Here is a 20,048-nt window from a genome sequence, read left to right as displayed (position 1 = left end):
CTCTATCAGGCAAGATGGACTGGATCGTGACAGCTGAATATGGATTACCCTGTGAAAACCATGAAAAGTTGCCCATTTCTGTATTATTCATCCGAAGGCCAGATACAGATGGTTGGGATGGTGCGCTGTTCTTGTTGTGCTGGCCAAATGATGATGGTTCCACACTCATCTCATCAACAAGAGGCCCGTCATTCAAATCAAAGTCTCTCGCACACTTAGCTCTCCATTAAGAATACCACCTGAAGATGATTTGATTTGCTGAAGCTGCACATCCAACCAATGACCATTGCTTATTAAGTGATTACCAATATCAGTGGGCTCATCCACTCTATTCAAATCAAGATCAAGTCCCCAAGAATTACTAACAGGTGCAGAACCTAGTTTACCGACATGCAAAAGATCATGATTATTGGCAAGGGCAGCTATAGAAACTGTACCCTGAGCAGTACATCGAGAAGCCATATCCTCAAGGATTCTTTCATCAGGAACATTCAAGTCGATATCTAAATGAGGGCGATTGCATAGCAGCAGGTGCATCAGAAAGTGATACACTAGTCGTACTTGCCAGCATCTCCAATGCTTTTCTAGGTTCAGCTGGCCGAAATGCACTTGTGGCTGCTGATCCCTTCCAACCAAGTTCTCCCTTATTCTTCAGTAAATCCTCTGGGGGAACAAATGGCCTTTTCGCAGCAGAAGCTACTGTAATCAAAGCAGGAAGACCACTGGAACCAGAAGAAACAGGTAAAGGCAAAGGGCTAATTAATTGAACAGCAGTAGAACATTCTCGTGCTTTCGAGTTATTTGGTTCCCCTAATCTCCCATCATCACCATTAAAGCCTTCATTCAGATCAAATTCCACTTTTGCTTCCACATCCAACTCCCCTGCAGCAGAAAAAGGAACAGCATCTGCTGTTGCAGATGTACATTCCTCGGCTTCATCAGCCACAATGCCAGTCAACTTTGATCCCCTAGTCCTTGCTTGCACTTCAGATTCTTGGACAACTGTGGTCGACAACTTCTCAGGAGGCATTGGGCCGCTGCTATGTTGTTCATTACCCTGATTACCTTCTAGTCTCTCCACACAATCACCTTTGTGATCAGTAACAGCAGACCCAATATTACTTTCCTCTTCAGTTTTTTGTTTTCCAGCACATGGACTCCTTGTGTCTGTTTCATCAGCCTTTTCAGCCTTCACTTCATGTATATTTTCAGAAATAATGTCCTTGTTAGAATCAGAAGGATGCAGCACTTCCCCAGCACTTGCTTTTGTGGACAGTGAATGCATCATTGCAGGTGGTTTCTGCTCTGCCTGCCCAGGAATGTTCAACTCATCATTCACATTTTTCTTGTTCTCACTGTCAATCTCTGAAGATGGATAAGGAGAAGATCCTACAAGTACAACAGCTTCAGTCCCAACCACTCCTAAAACATTAAACTTATCCTCAGTTTCAAAAGAGTTGCAGGAGTCTTCATTAGCATCACTTGGGCCACCTGCATTCAACTTGCCACGAGGCTTTTCCTCCCACGTTTCTTTGCCACCACCATTTGATGTCTTCTCTACCATTCTTGCAGAGGGCACAGCTGATGAAGTTTCTCTTAATGTTTCTTCTGATTTCACATTGCTTTCTGGACAGCGTTCTGCCACTTGCAGCACATTCATACTGGAAGAATTTGAATGTCCATTGACCTCCCCAGTCATTTTTTCTTGTGACAATGAATTGGGTTTAACTTCCGTGTTCTTAGCCAGTGAATTACTTTTAATGATACTCCACTTCTCGTGCTCATCATCAACAGACTGACCTTGGTCTGGAGCGACCTTATCACCTGGAGATGATTTTATTCTTGAATCAGTGCTAGTGCAAGAGTGCTCAGCAACAGTGATGTTTCTTTGTGGAGAAGGAGATGGGGAAGCCATATCTGATTTGGACATCTCACCAGCAGCCACACTAGCAAGCAGGTTCATTCCAACATCATCCCCAACAGACAAAGATGCATTTGCTTCAGAGTATTTGACACAACTATCAATCAAAGCATTTATGGGGCTGAAAGAAGCATCATGCAATTTCCCAGATTTATGTTCATTTCCAGATGATGAGGAAGCTGCTTTCAAGACTTCTGTTAATTTCCTAGCGTCTTCACCAGTTCTGCAGTTATCCACATCGGGAATAGCGGCAGGTGAACCATCTCCCTCATCAGAACCAGTCAGCATCTCTTTGAAATCATTGCTTTGCCATGACTCAGTGTTGACATCAGCAATAATATTAGCTCGAATAGCATCATTCTTTTCCTTCATGTTATGATCAAACTGGTCATGCTTCTCAGAAAGCACAGGAGAAGAAGCCCTGCTATTCATAACTGAAGCGTCATCAAATGATCCTCCACTGGCAGTCCTTGCAGGACTACGACCTCTATTGGACAGTTTAACAATCAACTTGTGATTATTTCCCTCTGCTACAGGGACATCAACCATCCTCTCACATGTCAAACTGGACTGTGGCAAATTTTCTGAACCTTGATTTCTGTTCAAGGAAGAATTCCTGCTTGAACCAGTTTCCTTCTGAACCCCAGATGAATTTGGCCCTGGCAAGATATTCATTGATTTACGATGCCGAGAAGAACCACCAATGATCTTATTTGCAGTCATTGAAACAGCAGTAGAGCTCCTAGCATCCTCCTTTACTGAATCCCCCCCAGCTTTGGCATGGTCACTGGAGCAAGATTGACTATTGTTGTGTGACTGACTAGAACTGCTGCTTTTCTCATCTCCAGTAGCTGCTAGGGGAGAATCAGAGACGCCACTAACACCAATATTTCTAGCTTGTCCCTCTTTTAAGTTATTACCCATTGTTGCAGAAGATGGTGCCGATTTCATGGAACCTGGAGATGCAGATGCAAACTTGGTTGTGGTCTCGCCCTGGCCCAGCTTGACAGGAGCATTTTTTGATGCAGAAAGTTGTGCAGCAGAACTCTTCATTGCAACCTCAAAAGATGCACCTGAATGCCTGTTTCCACCTTGTGAAACTTCTGGAAGACGTGGTCTTGCAGCCCATGAGACAGCCTGGTTAGAACCAGACTTTGCATCCATTTCAGCCTCAACACGTTTCTTCCACGTATCAACTAGAGTTCTAGCTTTTTTCTGAATTTCCAAGTTCTTATGTGTACGCAGATGATTCACTGACTTACCAATATTACACATTTGTAGAGCATGAAGATTTACAGGAAGTTTGTCAAGCGCACGAAGTAATACTAAAAGAAATTCCTCAATAGATTTATCACTATCCTTGGGACTACTACCATCGCCTATCTTCCCTTTATGCACCTCCTGCAGCCATTCATCCAATACAGGTAAGCCCCTAAGCTGCACAAATCGATTAAGGCAGTCAAACTTATCTGTGGCTGCTATTACACCAGCCAGTACAGATCGACCAACCAAGTCTATCCTTTTCTCATTTTTCTCCGGCAACATAAGCTGCACCAATTTCACAACACCTTCAGAATCTACAAGCCCCCCTTTTTCTGTAAATTTAGAAATCTCAGATTTCCAAATGCTTTCTGGTCTAGAGAGACCAGGATCACCGTCATCCATTTTTGAAGATCGTTCCCGTTTAACAGGCTCCACGCCCTGATCGCCTCGCTCCCTTTTCTTTCCCTTAACTTGAGAAGGAAAGGAAGAGGCACTGTTGTGTACACTATCTGAACCAGATTTTAACTGTGATGTTGACATTGGACCATTCATTGGCTTTGGAGAACGCCCCCCAGGCTGCACCGTTGCATGCATCTCTGTGAGTGTCTTATACAATAATTGATCTACTTCTTCTTGTCGTTCCTGTGAAAAAGAAACATAAACTACCATAAAGGAGTTGATATGGCAAAAAAAAAATGCAAGAAGTGCATGTAAAACATACATTAATATAATCTTGATCCGTTAACCACCATAAACACTTGTTTGTAATATCATAAACTCGCCGACACACAAAAGAGCAAGTCCCTGATGGAAGTTCAACACCTTTAGCAAGGAATGCAACTTTACACGGATGGAGTAATGATGCAGCAGGAATCTCATCCTTGTGAAAGGAATAGAATATTTCGTTTGGCGCAGCTTCCAATAGGATGCCTTTGCCAAGCTTTACTTCAGAAGGCCTATAAAGCCAATTCACACGTAACTGTAATTCATTCTCTTTGCCAGTAGTAAACCAACGAATTATTCCAATGAAAGGTGGGGAATCCTGAGGTGGTTTGAAAAGAGCACAATCTCCAACACTGATTTTGCGTCCGTCCTGTTAAAGAAAGACAAAAAGGGAACTTCAGTGAATTATCACACAGTTTACTTGAAGAGAATGAGCCAAATATAACTGCATTTCCAAATCAATAAACATAATAAACTGTTCCACAAGTACAGAAAATGAAGTAGGAAATCATAAAGGCAATGGTTCCAGAAATAATAAATTTAGTGATCACATTAATCTTACTCATGAATAACCTCATTAGTGTACATTACGATCAACACCATGAATTTCAAAATTCCTTCTTGTAACTTTAATGTCCAGCCTCTGTTACATTTATTAATAGTGCACTTCTAACTAAGTTATCAACTACTGAAAAAATGCATAAAAGCGCCTCCATCTATACAGACATCATATTATGTGTAACACAAAGACTAGTGCACCCAAAATATTATGAATAAATAAAATCATGTGCTGAACCATACTCAGAGTTTCTAAGAACTGCATAGCAGTTATGCACCCGCCAAAATGTCATTTTACAGCAGCAAAGATTCATTGTTAACAACTTCAGACTGACGATTGATCCATTTTCCACTTCCACACACACCACCACATCACATACGGAATGAAGCGCAAAGCCTTAAGTTTATAAGAAAAGACACAACTCCTACACCAATCAAAATACGCAAAACCAAATTTCATCAGAATTGTCTTCAAATCCTACATGAAACAAGTCATCACGCACAATTCTCCAAAATCAGATTCAATCATAAATTCACGTAAATAAAGCCAGTCATTTCCCCAATTTTCCATCTACACAAGACAAACAACACAAAAAATCGATCCACTTCCCAACTAACCACGCCAGAATCAAACCATTTCCACCTCAATAGCTTAAATCCCCCCAAAACAAATTCATATCTTCCTCCTCCCTCATACAAACCAAAATCCAAACAAACAAAACCTTCTGAAATCCCTTCATTGACCTAGAGAAAAAAAAAATCAAAACCAAAATCATGGGGAAATTGGGTGAAAAATTATAGGGAATTTAAAAGGGAAAAAAAAAAAAGCACCTTGCAAAACGAATTAGTTGGAGACAGCGATGAAGAAGACGAGGAAACATCACCAGCTATAACCGAATTACCACGGTTAGGTCCTGTCCACATGTGCCGGCCCCTTTTCCTTTCCTCACAAGCCCGCCCATGCATAGCCTTGCATTTTCGCCCTCGAGTACCATCAATCCCCTCTCCTTTATCCCAAAATCCAACCCCCACTCCAAGTCCTTAAATTAATTTCAACTCCCAGATCCACCACAAAGTCCCACCTTCCACCATCAGCCACCAGAATCGAAACCCTAAATACAGCTTCCCGAATCGAATTCCAATCCAAAGGCGTCCAATTTCTGAACAAATCGATCGAACTCCAGCTCGGATCGTTGAAATTGAAGAGAATCGAAGCCGCCCTGTCGATCTATAGAGATAAAAAGGTCGCCAATCAGAGAGAGAAAGAGAGACCGAAGAGAGAGAGAGAAAGAGACAGCAAAATGAAGAGGCGCACTTGGGTACTTGGAAGCGCAGGGGAGGGCAGATCGGGCAGGACGGGCAAGTGGGTGATAGAGTTACAAGGCGGTGAGTTAGCTGACGAAAAGAGAAGAGGTCATGTCAGAATATGATTGGACTAGATTGGGCGATAGAAATGTTGACCAATTTAAAAAAGGCACTGAGTTGACTTTGATTTTGTTAAGTGGGGAATTAGTTTTTAGGTTTTTGTAGTGGGGTTTGGATGGGGGGATGACAGGGTGACAGGGAGTTGAAGAGGGGGGTAAAAGTGTAAAATGTGAAGGATGGTGGTGAGGTGAGGTGAGGTTTGGGCTTTGGACAGTCGCATGATGGAGTAGTTAAGGTTGTCCTGACTTGTTCCAACACACGCGCGCACACAACTAAAGCAAGAAACGAATGATGTAAATGTCCTGTTTCTGGAAAGAAAATGATATTTTGCAGGGATCTTTGCTTGAGTAAGCATCTCCCATTTCCCTTCTCTCTTTGTTTTTTTATTTTCTTTTTCTTTCTTTCTTAATTATTTTTGTCCTAATATGTGAGTAATAGAGTTTTGTTGAACTCTCTTTCCTTTTTTTTTTTCAAAAATTATATATTATTTTTAAATTTTATTTCAATTTTACTTTTATCTCTTATTTTTAATTTATTACTAAAAATTTTTAAATTTTAATTTTATTTCACAAAAAATTTTTGACTTTTAATAATAATAGGTTTCAAATTAAAAATTTTCTTTAAATTATAGTATGACATCTATAAATATAATTTAAACACTTTTCTTATGAATGGTAAATTATTTATCTTTTCAAGAAGCAAATTTGTGATGATTTGGTATTTTTGTAGGCTTAATTGTATCAATAGTTCATAAACTTAAAAAGTATTTTCAACTCTGTTATTAAATTTTAATTTATTAAAATAAAATTATTCAACTTAATTTTTATTACAATAACAGTCTTTCATGTTAGAATATAGTCATTTGCTTATATGTTAGTTAAAGGTATCATTTTAAAATAAAAATAAAGCCACGTCACTCATAAGAATATTTATAAATATTTATAATTTCCTTCTTGACAAATTTATTTCATGTTAGTCCACTTTAATAATAAATAGCAAAATCAATTTATATCCTTAAATTTTTCAAAACCTATAAGTTGACCATTTCTAGAGATTTATACACACCATATGTATTGGATATATAGGTATAAAAAAAGAAAATTGTTAAGGGGCATATTCAAGAAGATCCACAATGATAAAGAAAGAAGAAAAAACATAAAGAAACAAAGGTCATAAAGAAATTAGCTTCTTACTTCTTGTTCTCAAATTTATGAAGAAGAAGAAAAGCAGAACCAAAAACTCCTCTCCCAATCTATTCTATGACTTCATAATCTTCCATTTTGGACTCCTCTTCGCTGTTATATGCCTCCATTTAAAACCTTTAAGGCCTTAAATCCAAGAAAGTACTAGGAAGTCATAGCTTCGCATCAAGCTTAAAAAGAATCAAATCCATAAAAAGACAAGTTTTGGGTTTTGTGGGAAAGTTGTTCATTGAGACTTCTCTATTTTGCCTATCCAAAACATCACCAGATCTAACACTACCTTATCTCAGCCTTCTGGTACAAACGATGAAGTGAGAGGCCTACCAATTATACCAAATCACATTCAAAATACGGCTGATTATGTTCAACATTCGATTTTGCAATCAAATAAGTCCAATAATGCTTTAATTGTCAGTGAGATACCATCCACAGTAGAAAATCATAGTCAAAGTACACATAATTCTAATAAAGATCAAGCACTGAAGCCAAATCAAATCACAATTTTAGTGCAATAAGACCTGCACCAACCAATCAGAGTGCAAATTCAACTGCAAACCCAGTTTCACCAGCGCTAGCAAATAAGGTTGCAAATTCATCCACCAAAGCAGCACTGGCATATCTGAACACAAACTTATCCACGACATCTACCTCTTTAGCGAAAGGAAACTCTAGAAAGCAAGAAAAAGGAATCACAGTAAAGAACGAAGCATTAAATTATATTGCTTTCCTATTAAAGTAAGGGAGTAATGGGTCCAAACAAAAAAATTAAACTAATTCAGAGGTATTAATGAAGCAGGGGATCTGAGAGCTTATTGAATTGTGATTTGTCTAATATTGAATGGGTATTTTCTTTGGCTACAGTTTACCAAGGTATGAAGTAAATTTGTTTTACACGATTATATAAATATATTGCTTTATGGGTTATGGTCGAAGAGAGATACAATAGTTGAAGCCCATGCCTAGACAAAAGAGATATAAAAGATGTTTTCTCCAACCAAAACTTACCTTTCCACTTTCGTTAAATTAGGAAGGATTATTTTGCGCCTATGTTGTTGAAGGAGATGATAAACAATCAGAGAGGTGGGACAAAGATAGGAGAAGAAGAAAAAACTTGAGAGAGAGAGAGAAGGGCAAATTCACATTGAATGAGATTATTGTCTAATGTGACTTTATTTTGATTTTAAAGTGACACCTTGAACTGACACGAAAACAAATGATCGTGCTCAGACTAAATTATGAGGATGAAGAACTACAATTGCAATAAAAACTAAGTTGAATGATTTTATTTTTACAAGCTGAAGTTTAAGGACGAAATTGAAAGTATTTCCTAAATTCAAAGATGGTTAGTGCAATTAAGCCTATTTTTATGTTAAGTCAAATGGTGATTGAAACAATAGCTATGTTTTGAGTGTCAGAGAAAAAAAGATAAAAAGGTAATTAATTTTTTTTTACCTGAAAATCTATTATAGTAGGTTAGAAAGATTTTTGTGAAATAAAAATAAAGTTTAAATATTTGTCAATAACAAATTAAAGTTAAGATATAGAAGTGAAACTCAAAGTAAAATTCGAGATGGGTTATAAAAATCACCTTTTAAGAAAAAATTCAGAAGATAGAAAATTATTGATAAAAGCTTGAGAACAAAAAGGAGCCAATGCTCCGTATATCAAATAGAACTTATGTAAGCCCAAGCACCCAAACTCAAAAAAAAAAAAAAAAAAAAAAGTTAGATCCACAACCAACTGCAAAAAAAAAAAAAAAAAAAAAGCCTTAATTTTATCTTGTGATCTAATCTCACCTGAATAGACCCAAAGCCCAACCAAAACACTTGATTAAGAGCAACCTGCAGCACCATTATCAATGTCGCTTAAGCAAGAAATGTTGCCAGCTAAGCAACACAGAAAAACTGCCAGTCTTAGCCAAAGAAATCAAAACCTGGACTTGCCGAAATGATTAAGGCCATAGTAGCTGTGAGACCCAAAAGCGTGAACTAAGAGAAGCCGCAAGTCCACACCATTGGAGCGCAAAAAGCGGCAATGACTCAAATCATTCGACATCCCATTCACACCATAACCTTGCATCACCAAGGATCGAGGGTTTAGATATCACATGCCTCTGGTCAGAAGACGACACCAACAGAAGCAACAGATTAACCTTGCTCCTAGAACACCAATCGGTCATAAAACCTTAGTCTCTCAACTACACACAAAGAAAAGCAAACAACAGTACCCAAACAAGGCAAGTTTTCTAAAAATCAATCACCCTCTCAATTTTCTTCTCGACCTGCATGTAAAAACAACTAACACCAAAATAATATATACGCCCTGCAATAGGGAGGGTAAAAACCCATAGCTAACTAGCAAGTGAGACCCTACCTGCCCAAAAGGGGTAGGAGAGGGCCACAGAGACCAGACACAACCTCCTAATAAGCAGAAGGAAAACCAAAAAAAAAAAAAAAAGCTAAAGACTTTTTTCTCTCTCTCTTTCTCCCTCTCAATAAACCATTATATTTGCATTCAAAACAGAAAAGGGAGCCATTCTTATTATATATGTTTAAAATATACATATGATATCATAGTATATGTTAATATAAGTTACTTGAAATAGTTATAAGAAATTGAGATTTTGAATCATATTTAGAGGTTTTTTTTCAAGTGAATAATGTATTAATGTTCTTTAGTTCTCTTTAATGTAATGTAAATGCAATGATGGAGTTAGGACCGTCAGGTCACAAATTTAGAGGGTCAAAGTAATATTTAGTTTATATTTATATTTATAATTTTTTTATAAATTATGTTTAAATTTTTTTCACAAATTTAGGAGTGCCCTGGCACTCTAACTCTGTCAGTGTGTAAGTGTCATATGTGTTTAAAATATTTTACATGTTGAATTTTCTCCATATATATATATATATATATATATATATATTCTTGTGTTTCTTACGATGCTTATATTACTCTAAGAGCCATTTAACGTGTAAATTGCAATACATAGTTTGCATTATTTACCATATGAATGTTTATGCTATGCTAACTAACAAATTGATTGTACCTCTGATAACTATGTAAAATTAGAAAATATCATTAAAAATAGCATATACTATCATTAAAATGCTATTAGAATTAATATAAAATTATAACTATGTGAAGAAATATTCTAAACTTCATTTATTAATGATAAATTTGTCGTTATGGAAGTTCCAGTAGTAGCCGCGTCCTCATAGATTATAGATACATTTAATTTACATATTGAGAACAAATCTACTAAAACTAAAATTAAATAATTCGTCGACTGAAAGCTATACGTCCTCTTATCATACAATACTCGCCAAACACACACACCCACATATTCTTGAAGTGGTTTATATATAAGTTCTTTCCTTCAAAAAAATGTTGTCCATTAGAAACTTGCCATTGAAAAGGGCATGAAGGTTATTTTCATGGTAAACAATTCAAAACTGCTGCTTTCCAAATAATAGGAGTTAAATAACAAACCTAAACGACTATCGCAAAAGACCATTTGAGGCAGCACAAGTAAAAAAGGTGAAGTTTATTGACAGCAAAATAGCAACACCAGAAGCATAAGAGCACTAAAAAGAAATCTTTTTACCAAGGACATCATTTCTTTTAATCACTGAATATATTTGAAAACATGTTTTGAGTAAGATATAAAATCTACACCAATTAGTTAAGAATCTTAACATGCAGGACAAACCTCCTCATGTCCATTCTTATTACTCGCCCAACAGACTTCCAACACCCCCATACAAATGAACCTTGCAGTATTGACCCATGTATCTCGCAAAAACTAACAATAGACGAGGATCATGAATCATCAAAATTCAAGTACAAAGAACCATAATGCCCCATACTAAGTTGACAGCCACTAACCTTTAAATTTTTTCCAGATACAATTAAACTCTAGATCAGATTTCACCTGTCATTTGAAGCATCCTACATGAAGTCCATTTGCTACTATATATATGTGATTAAAAGATGGGGGAAACGGGAAAGAGATTAACATCAAAGCACATACAAAAGGGCTTCTGTTTAAACAAGTTCACTACCCCATTCTCCATTCTTGGAAACGTTGGAAAAGGAAGGAGGTTTTGGGTCCAATAGCATAACATGTTGATGCACTGTTGTACAGTATGGGCACCAATTCCAAATGTCTGGGCAACAGACAACGCATGCTGCTTTCCAACGGTTAACATATCTACAAAGGAGAAAGTGCAGCAGCCACCTAGGACAAGTTCAAGGACATACCAACTTGCAGACCCCAGACAGATTCCTCTAAGGCATAAAGGCGGGGTGATTGATGGAATGGCATCAAACAACTCACTTACCACCTATCCTTGAAGAGCATGAGTTCCATGGCAACCTCTGGAAGTTAGCCAGTATCAATCCAAGAGCACTGAAAGTAAAACAAAACAAAAAAATAATGAAAGAATATAAAATGATTAATTGACCATCAAGAAAACAATTACATACAAGTTAAATTAAAATCTAATCATTAAATCTCAAGGTAAACAGTTTTTTTTTTTTTTTTTTGGGAGGAAGGAAGAGATGAAGTGGAAATTGGACAGCAATCAAGCAAATATCTAAAATAGAAAATATTAAAATAAAAAATTGGAAAAATAAATAAAACACACTAAAAACTTACGGGCTTCATGGATTGCTGGATTTTGCCATTGCGCATCTCTACTGCCAAGAGGATTGCTTATAACCTTCCCAGCCACCCTCTGGCTCCTTCCTTTTCAATATGCCACTGCCCGGCACTTGATACATCCTTGACTGCTCCTCTGCAATGGTCTGTGAACTGGCAATGGACAATTGCCTTGATGCAAAAGCAGACGTCTCATCTCTCCCTTCCAAGTCTGTGCCCAAAGGCCCAGCATTGAGGTCTAGACCTTGCCTTCCCCATTTCCTACTACTTTCAGAGCCATTGATATTACTAATATCCTGGAGGCTAACAACAAAAGGACTTGGATAATGAGATGGGACAGCACCAGAAGGTGCTAATACTTGAGATTGCACTGTAGGAAAACAAAGTCTCCCACCAGATGATGAATCCACATATGTTGTTGAAACACCTGAAAAAGTTGTTGATGGTATATGAAAATTGGTCCCAAAAGGAATGACAGAATATTGAAATGGCGAAGCTGGAAAGGGAACTGCTGGAGTAGATGATAACACCGGCCCCCTGTAGATGTCAGGATTAAATGGTGTGCTGCCAGTAGGGAGAGCCAACATCCGTTGAGGCCCACCAGGGGTGACCATTGAAAAAGACTGTTCCCCTCTATCAGGTAACATAGACTGAATGGCAACAGCTGGGTAGGGATTCCCCTGAGGAAACCATGAAGAGAAGTTCCCCATTTCGGTGCTGTTTAATCTAAGGCCAGAAACAGATGACTGGGGTAGTGTATTATTCCTTGTAGATTGGCCAAATGGGGATGGTTCGGAACTCCCCTCATCCACAAGCGGCCCAGCATTCAAATCAAAATCCCTGTGGACACTCGACTCTCCATTAAGAACAGCTACCGATGAGGATTTGACTGCCTGAAGATGCACATCCATCCTATGACTATTACTTGTTAAATGATTACCCGTATCACTGGACTCCTCCACTCTATTCAAATCAAGATCAAGCCCCCCAGAGCTACGTACAGGTGCAGAACCCATTATTTCATCATGTGACAGATTATGATTACTTGAAAGGTCAGCTACAGAATCTGAACCACGAGCAGAGTCTCGAGAAGCCAAATCATCAAGGATTCTTTCATCTGGAACATTCAAATCAAAATCCAATGGTGGACGACTGGGCTTGACCACAGCTGCATTAGAGACTGAGATATTAGCCATACCTACTGACATCTCCAAGGGTTTTCTAGGTTCAGCCGGACGAAAAGCACTTGTGGCTGCTGATCCCTTCCAACCAAGTTCCCCCCTATTCTTCAGCAAGTCATCTGGAGGAACAAAGGGCCTTTTTGCAGCAGAAGCCACCGTAATTGAAGCAGGTAAGCCACTAGAACCAGAAGATACAGGTAAAGGCAAAGGGCTAATCAGTTGAATAGAAGAACATTCAGGTGCGCTCAAGTTATTTGGTTCCCCATATCTCCCATCATCAGCATTGAAACTTTCATTTAGATCAAATTCCACTTTGGCTTCAATATCTGGCCCCCCTGCAGCAGGTAATGATGCAGCATCTGCAGCACCAGATGTACTTTCCTCAGCTTCATCAGCATCAGTGGCAGTCAGCTTTGATCCTCTACACCTTGCTTCCTGTTCTGGCTCTTGAAAAAATGCAGGCAGTGCCTTGTGCTGAGCTTGGCAATGTGCATTATTTTCTTTTTCAGTATGCTGATTCCTGCCATCCGTTTCATTAGCCTTTTCGGTCTTCACCTCCCCAAAAACATTTTCGCTAACAATATCTTTACCAGAATCGGTAGAATGCAGCACATCCCCAACAGTCCCCTTTGCAAACTCTAGGCGCATCATAGCAGGAGGTTTTTGCTCTCCTTGCATAGTAATGTTCAACTCGTTGTTCATATTTTTCATGTTCTTATCATCTATGTCCATTGATGGGCAAGGCAATGATCCTTCAACCCGTTCAGTTCCACCTTCTAATGCAGAAACATCAACCTTATCTTCACTTTGAAGACAACCATGCAACTTATCTTTTGTATCAGATATGCCATCTGGGTTTGAATTGCTATCTACCTTTTCCTCCCATGTTTCTCCGTCTGCATTATTTGATGTCTTGTCTACTGTACTTGCAGAGGGCAGAGCCACTGAAGTGGCTAGTAATGTGTCTTCTGATTTCACATTGTTTTCTAGGGAAGGTTCTGCAATTTGCTGCACATCCATATTGGAAGAATTTGAATGTTCATTAAGCACCTCTGCTGGTTTTTCTTCTGAAAATGATACAATTTTATCCTCTGAGCTCTTAGCCCGCATCGTACCAGTAACCCACTTCTCATGTTCATCATCAATGCCATCAACTGACTCTGTACAATCTCGAGCTATGTTATCACCTGGATATGACTTTAGTCTTGAATCACTGCTTGTGCAAGAGTGCTCAATAGCAGTGATGTTTCTTTGTGGAGAATGATTTGGGGAAGCCATATCTGATTTGGACATCTCCCCAGCAGCCACGCTAGCAAGCAGGTTCATTCCAACATCATCCACAACTGACATGGAGGCATTCACTTCAGAGTACTTGACACAACTTTCAATCAAAGCATTTATGGAGCTGAAAGAAGCCTCATGCAATTTCCCTGATTTATGTTCATTTCCACGTGATGAGGAAGCAGCTTTAGGGACATCAGCTAATTTCCTACTGTCTTCACCAATCCTACAGTTATCTTCATCAGGAACAGTGGCAGGAGACCCATCCCCCTCATCAGACCCAGTAAGCACCTCTTTGAAATCATTGCTTTGCCATGACTCATTATTTGCATCAGGGGTAATATTAGCTTGATAAACATCATTCTTTTCCTTCAAGTTACGGTCAAATTGATCATGCTTCTCTGAAAGCAGTGGAGAAGAAGCTCTACTATTCATGACTGAACGGTCTTCAAAAGATCCTCCATTGGCACTTTGTGCAGGACTACGACCGCTGTTAGGGATTTTAACAATCAATTTGTGATTATTACCCTCTGCCATTGGAACATCAACTACCTTCTCACACGTCAAACTGGACTCAGACAATTTTTCTCCACCCTGATTTCTGTGCAAGGAAGAATTCCTACTCGACCCAGTCTCCCTCTGGATCCCAGATACGCCTGGACTTTGGACACCATTGAGTGATTTTTGATGCCAAGAAGAACCACCAATGACCTTGTTTGCAGTCATTGAAACAGCAGTAGAGCTCCTTGCGTCCTCCCTTCCAGAAACCCCCCCAGTTTTGACATGGTCACTAGAACAAGACTGACTATTGTTGTGGGACTGACTAGAACTGCTGCTTTTCTCCTCCCTCACAGCTACGATAAGTTCAGATGCACCAATAACCCCAATATTACAGACCTGTCCTTTTAAGCTATTATCCACTGATGCAGAAGATGGTACCGATTTCATGGACCCTGGAGAGACAGATGCAGACTTTCCCATAGTCTCCCCCTGTACAGGCTTGACTGGACCATTTTTTGAAGCTGTAAGTTGTGCAGCTGAAATCTTCATTGCCGCCTCAGAAGATGCAGCAGAATGTCTGTTCCCACCATGTGAAACTTCTGGAAGACGTGATCTTGCAGCCCAGGGGACAGCATTGTTAGAAACAGACTTTGCATCCATTTCAGCCTCTACACGTTTCTTCCACATGTCAACCAGGCTCCTTGCTTTCTTCTGAATTTCCAAGTTCTTATGCGTACGCAGATGGTTCACTGACTTACCTATGTTACACATTTGCAAAGCATGAAGATTTACAGGGAGTTTGTCAAGTGCACGGAGTAAAACTAAGAGAAATTCCTCAACAGATTTATCACTATCCTTGTGGCTGCTACCATCACCAAGTTTCCCTTTATGCACCTCCTGCAGCCACTCATCAAACACAGGCAAGCCCTTAAGCTGCACAAACCGATTAAGGCAATCAAACTTATCTGTGGCTGCTATAACACCAGCCAGTATTGATCGGTCCAATAAGTCTATCTTTTTCTCATTCCTCTCAGGCAGCATGAGTTGCACCAATTTTTCAACCCCTTCAGAGTCAACAAGCCCTCCTTTTTCTGTAAATTTTGCAACCTCAGATTTCCAAATGCTTTCTGGTCTACAATGACCAAAATCACCATCATCCATTTTTGAAGAACGCTCTCGTTTAACAGGCTCAGAGCCCTGATCTCCCCGTTCCCTTTTCTTGCCCTTAACTTGAGAAGGAAAGGATGAGGCACTATTTTGTACACTATCTAAGCTAGGTTTCAACTGTGAAGTTGATGTCGGACCATTCATTTGTTTTGGTGAACGCCCACCCTGGGGCACCGTTGCATGCATTTCTATGCGAGTTTTACACAATAGTTGATCTACTTCTTCTTGTCGTTCCTGTCCAAAAATAAGAATATTAATAACCAGAAATCGTCAACAACCCACAGCAAAAATTCATGAAATGCATCTCAAACTTACATTAATATAATCTTGATCGGTTAGCCACCATAAACACTTGTTCGTAATATCATAAACTCGCCGGCACACAAATGAGCAAATTCCTGATGGAAGTTCAACACCTTTACGAAGGAAGGCAACTTTACACGGATGCAGTAATGATGCAGCAGGAATCTCATCCTTATGAAAGGAAAAGAATATTTCGTTTGGTGCAGCTTCCAAAAGGATGCCTTTGCCGAGCTTTACTTCTGCTGGTCGATATAGCCAATTCACGCCTAACTTTAACTCGTTCTCTTTACCAGTAGTCACCCAACGAATTATTCCAATGAAAGGTGGGGAACCTTGAGACGGTTTGAAAAGTGCACAATCTCCAACACAGATCCTGCGTCCATCCTGTTAAGGAGGAGAGAGGGAAGGGGGGGGTAAACACGGAACTTTAGAAAACTGGAAAAATTTATCTGAAATGAAGAAGAGCTAAATAAACAGCATTTCAAAATTTTTTTTTTTTTAAAAAGACGCAATAAACTCCTCCACAAATATATGAAAAGCAGTATTATCTTTAAACATAAAAAAAAAATAAAAAAATAAAAAAATAAAAAAAACCAGACAAAACTCCAAGTCAATCTTAACCATCACAACCTCATAAAAGTACCATTATAATCAACACCATGCAAAAGTCAAAGGGCTAAATAGTTCCTAATTGTAATTTCAGTAAGTGGCCCTCTTTCTCACTTTCATTAATAGCAGAACCCTAACTAAATCAGCAAATGCCATTCAATTACGCTAATGAACAAAGAAGAAGCATAAATATTACCAGAAAAAAAGAAGAAATTTTTGAGTGACTAACTCCCACAAACTCTCATTTTTTTTTCTAGAGCAAGACGCTGTTACAATCAACTAAATGAACCAGCTTAGATCACATGGCTTTCAATATTAAACTAATAGGATACTTATTTCAAGAAACTGTTGCTAAAATAGCTCTGCAATCCCTGCAAAACCATTATCTCAACAAACAACCCCTAAGCATACAACCATACAATGTATGGTTTAAATTCTTTAACTATTGTTGGAACAAAGCACAAGCACATATCCCATATTAATTAACAGTAAGTGAAAACTTAGGTTATCAAACTCCTCTTTCAAAATGATAGGAAACCTAGATGAACTCCAAACCCCTAAACAACAACAATCACAATTACACATGTCAAACAAACCTCAAAAATGAAGTTATATCTTCCTTGGGGTGCCTTCAGAAGTAACTTCTTTTTCACTTTTCTCCCTTTACCATAGATAACAAATCTTTATAATTAACCAAAAGATGGGATTTGAAAAGTCTAGTTTACTAGTTAAAAACAAAGTTATCACGCTTCTACAATTTATTATCAGGAAATGAAAATGAGCACAAGAGAAAACTGATCACAGAACATTTTCCTTGTTAAAGGAACGACTAATAAAAAGTAATTATCTAGACTACTAACAACTATGAAAAAAGAGTAGGAAGAAGAACCCACAAGAAAATCACAGAGGCGCATACAAACAAGTCCACTGACTACTGCTATTTATCCTTTTTGAGTATTTTTGTCTCCAGTTAAAGTAATAAAACAAAATGGAAAATATAAAGAAATTATAGGAGGAAATACTCTCATAGTCATCTTCATTAAACATGAGTTGATCAGTATTACAACCAACCACATAAATAATTAATTTGTTCCAAAATATGTTTTGCTACAAAAAATATTTTCAACAAAAAAAAATATATATTTTCCATGAGATAAACCACCCATAAATATGTTTATAGTAAATCCACTCGCATCCTCTGCCCTTTTTAAGAATTGCTACATCAATATTTCTGCACCATTTTTAACCATCTTATGTAGGATTAGTTAGAAAGTATGGTCTTAATCCTAGTGAAAGACTAAACACAACAAAAGGAAATGATGTGCATGCCATAGGAAAAATAAGCATCTCTAACAAAACAAGCCTGGAGATAACCCATATACCAGAAGGAGGGTGATTATCCCAAATCACAATTTCCCAAACTTTAAGTAAGAATTTAACCTCCAATTTATATGCCAAGTTTTACACATTAAACAGCACTCAATAAAAAAACCCGTAGCCTAGCCAAAGACATAAGAATGCACCATTAATAACTAGAAGCAAATGAATTGAACAGGATATTCAGACTTTTAATTTTCCAATCTTCCATACAACCCCACAAAAGGTATGAGACAAACAGATGTAGAAGCCTGAAGAACACCAGAAGTGCCCCAACTCCAACATCAATCAAACACACTGCACCATCATTTCACTCTACTTCCTTATAATTCTATATCAAACACGTCACCAGACACAATTTTCGAAAATCAGATTCAATCTCTCAAACTCTCATAAATCAGGCCAGTTATTTTTTTCCAAATTTCCATCAATGCAGGCCAAGCAACACACAATTACAAAAATATTCGACCCATTTCCCCATTAACCACCTTTCTCGTTAATCACACAACTCTGCGAAGAGCCCCATTCATACATCCAGTCCCGATCGTCCAAACCAAAATCCACTCCTCCAAACCCCAAAATTCCTTCATCAGCCCAACCTAAAAATAAAAACTAAAAGCAATCCCAGGAAAAATAAAATAAAATAAAATATCTGCAAGGACAAGTACCTTGCAAAATGAATTAGCCAGAGAAACCGAAGAAGAAGAGGAAACATCACCAGCTACGACCGAATTGCTACGCGTGGGTCCTGTCCACATGTGCCGACTCCTTTTCCTTTCCTCACCTGCCCGCCCATGCATAGCCTTGCATTTTCCCCCTCGAGTACCATCAATCCCCTCTCCTTAATTCAGAAACCGAACCCCGCTCCTCTTCCTTATATCAATTTCACAAATTCCAAACCCTAGATCCACCTCAAAGTCCAACCTCCACCATTTGCCACCAGAATCCAAACCCTAATTTTCAGTTCCCCCTAACGGATTCCAATCCAGAGACCCTGCTTTCCAGATGACTCAATCCCACTTGAGCTCCGATCCGTCGAATTGAAGAGATTTCATCTAGAGAGAGAAAGCTGAAGAATTTTAGAGAGAGAAAGAGACAGAGGTGAAGGGAGAAATCGAAGAAAGAGAGACAGCAGAAGGAAGAATTGTGTTTGGGTACTTGGTAGAACAGTGACGGTCAGATCGGGCAACCGTGTGATAGCGTTACGCCGTTACCGGCCATTTTTTTTTTTCAATTGAAAGTTAATTTTTCCGATTCTTTATTAAAAAAAATATATAACAACAACTTTAACTGTCCTATAAAGCACGTAACTGTCTTAACAAATTAACCAATTTATTGTCCAACTGATTAGCAACTAATTACTCATTTATAGGAACATATTAATTTTCTAATTATATTAAATTTTATATTAATTACATTTTGAGTCTGTTCGATGAATATTTATCTGCTCTCATATCTCATATATATGCGTGTGATCTTAACTAATTAAATGATCTTAACTAATTAAAAAAATTAATTTTAAAGTTTATAAACTAAAATTAATTTACCATCTAAAATTGATTATATGGGTTTACAATTATGGGCCTAGAAAAATGGAAGAAGTGGAAAATGATAAAGAAGTGGGTTTTATAAACAAATCAGAAATCAAGATAAAGCCAATGGGCCCATTGAATTTGTACCATGAAAATGATAAATCAATGGAAAGGAAGGAAGGAAGCATCAAGGCATCAACAGCAAAACTGGTGTGCTTACTGCTTAGGAGACAAAAGCATGAGGTTGCAATTATAAATTATCCCCAAACACATATGCTTTTGGAGAATCAAATTGTACTGAATTCAATACAAGAATGTTGAATTCTCAATTATTTCATTTTA

General features: G+C 38.2%; 1 protein-coding gene and 1 pseudogene across 1 annotated transcript; both read right to left on the bottom strand.

Moving 5' to 3' along the window:
- Nucleotides 1–4: 4 nt before the first annotated feature.
- LOC131172213 (uncharacterized) lies at nucleotides 5–9,147 on the bottom strand (annotated as a pseudogene).
- Nucleotides 9,148–10,773: 1,626 nt separating this feature from the next.
- Nucleotides 10,774–19,402, bottom strand: LOC110665459 (uncharacterized). Its single transcript, XM_021825597.2, has 4 exons — nucleotides 18,843–19,402; nucleotides 16,201–16,572; nucleotides 11,753–16,119; nucleotides 10,774–11,503 (listed from the first exon to the last, which is right to left on the bottom strand). The coding sequence occupies exons 1-3, from the start codon at nucleotides 18,972–18,974 to the stop codon at nucleotides 11,791–11,793; spliced, it is 4,833 nt and encodes a 1,610-aa protein (XP_021681289.2). The 5' UTR covers nucleotides 18,975–19,402; the 3' UTR covers nucleotides 10,774–11,503; nucleotides 11,753–11,790.
- Between the last annotated feature and the right edge of the window lie 646 nt (nucleotides 19,403–20,048).

The sequence above is a fragment of the Hevea brasiliensis genome, chromosome 13, assembly GCF_030052815.1.
Source record: "Hevea brasiliensis isolate MT/VB/25A 57/8 chromosome 13, ASM3005281v1, whole genome shotgun sequence".
Lineage (NCBI taxonomy): Eukaryota > Viridiplantae > Streptophyta > Magnoliopsida > Malpighiales > Euphorbiaceae > Hevea > Hevea brasiliensis.
Note: the sequence above shows the minus strand (reverse complement) of the source record. Positions and strands in the feature narration are given on the sequence as shown.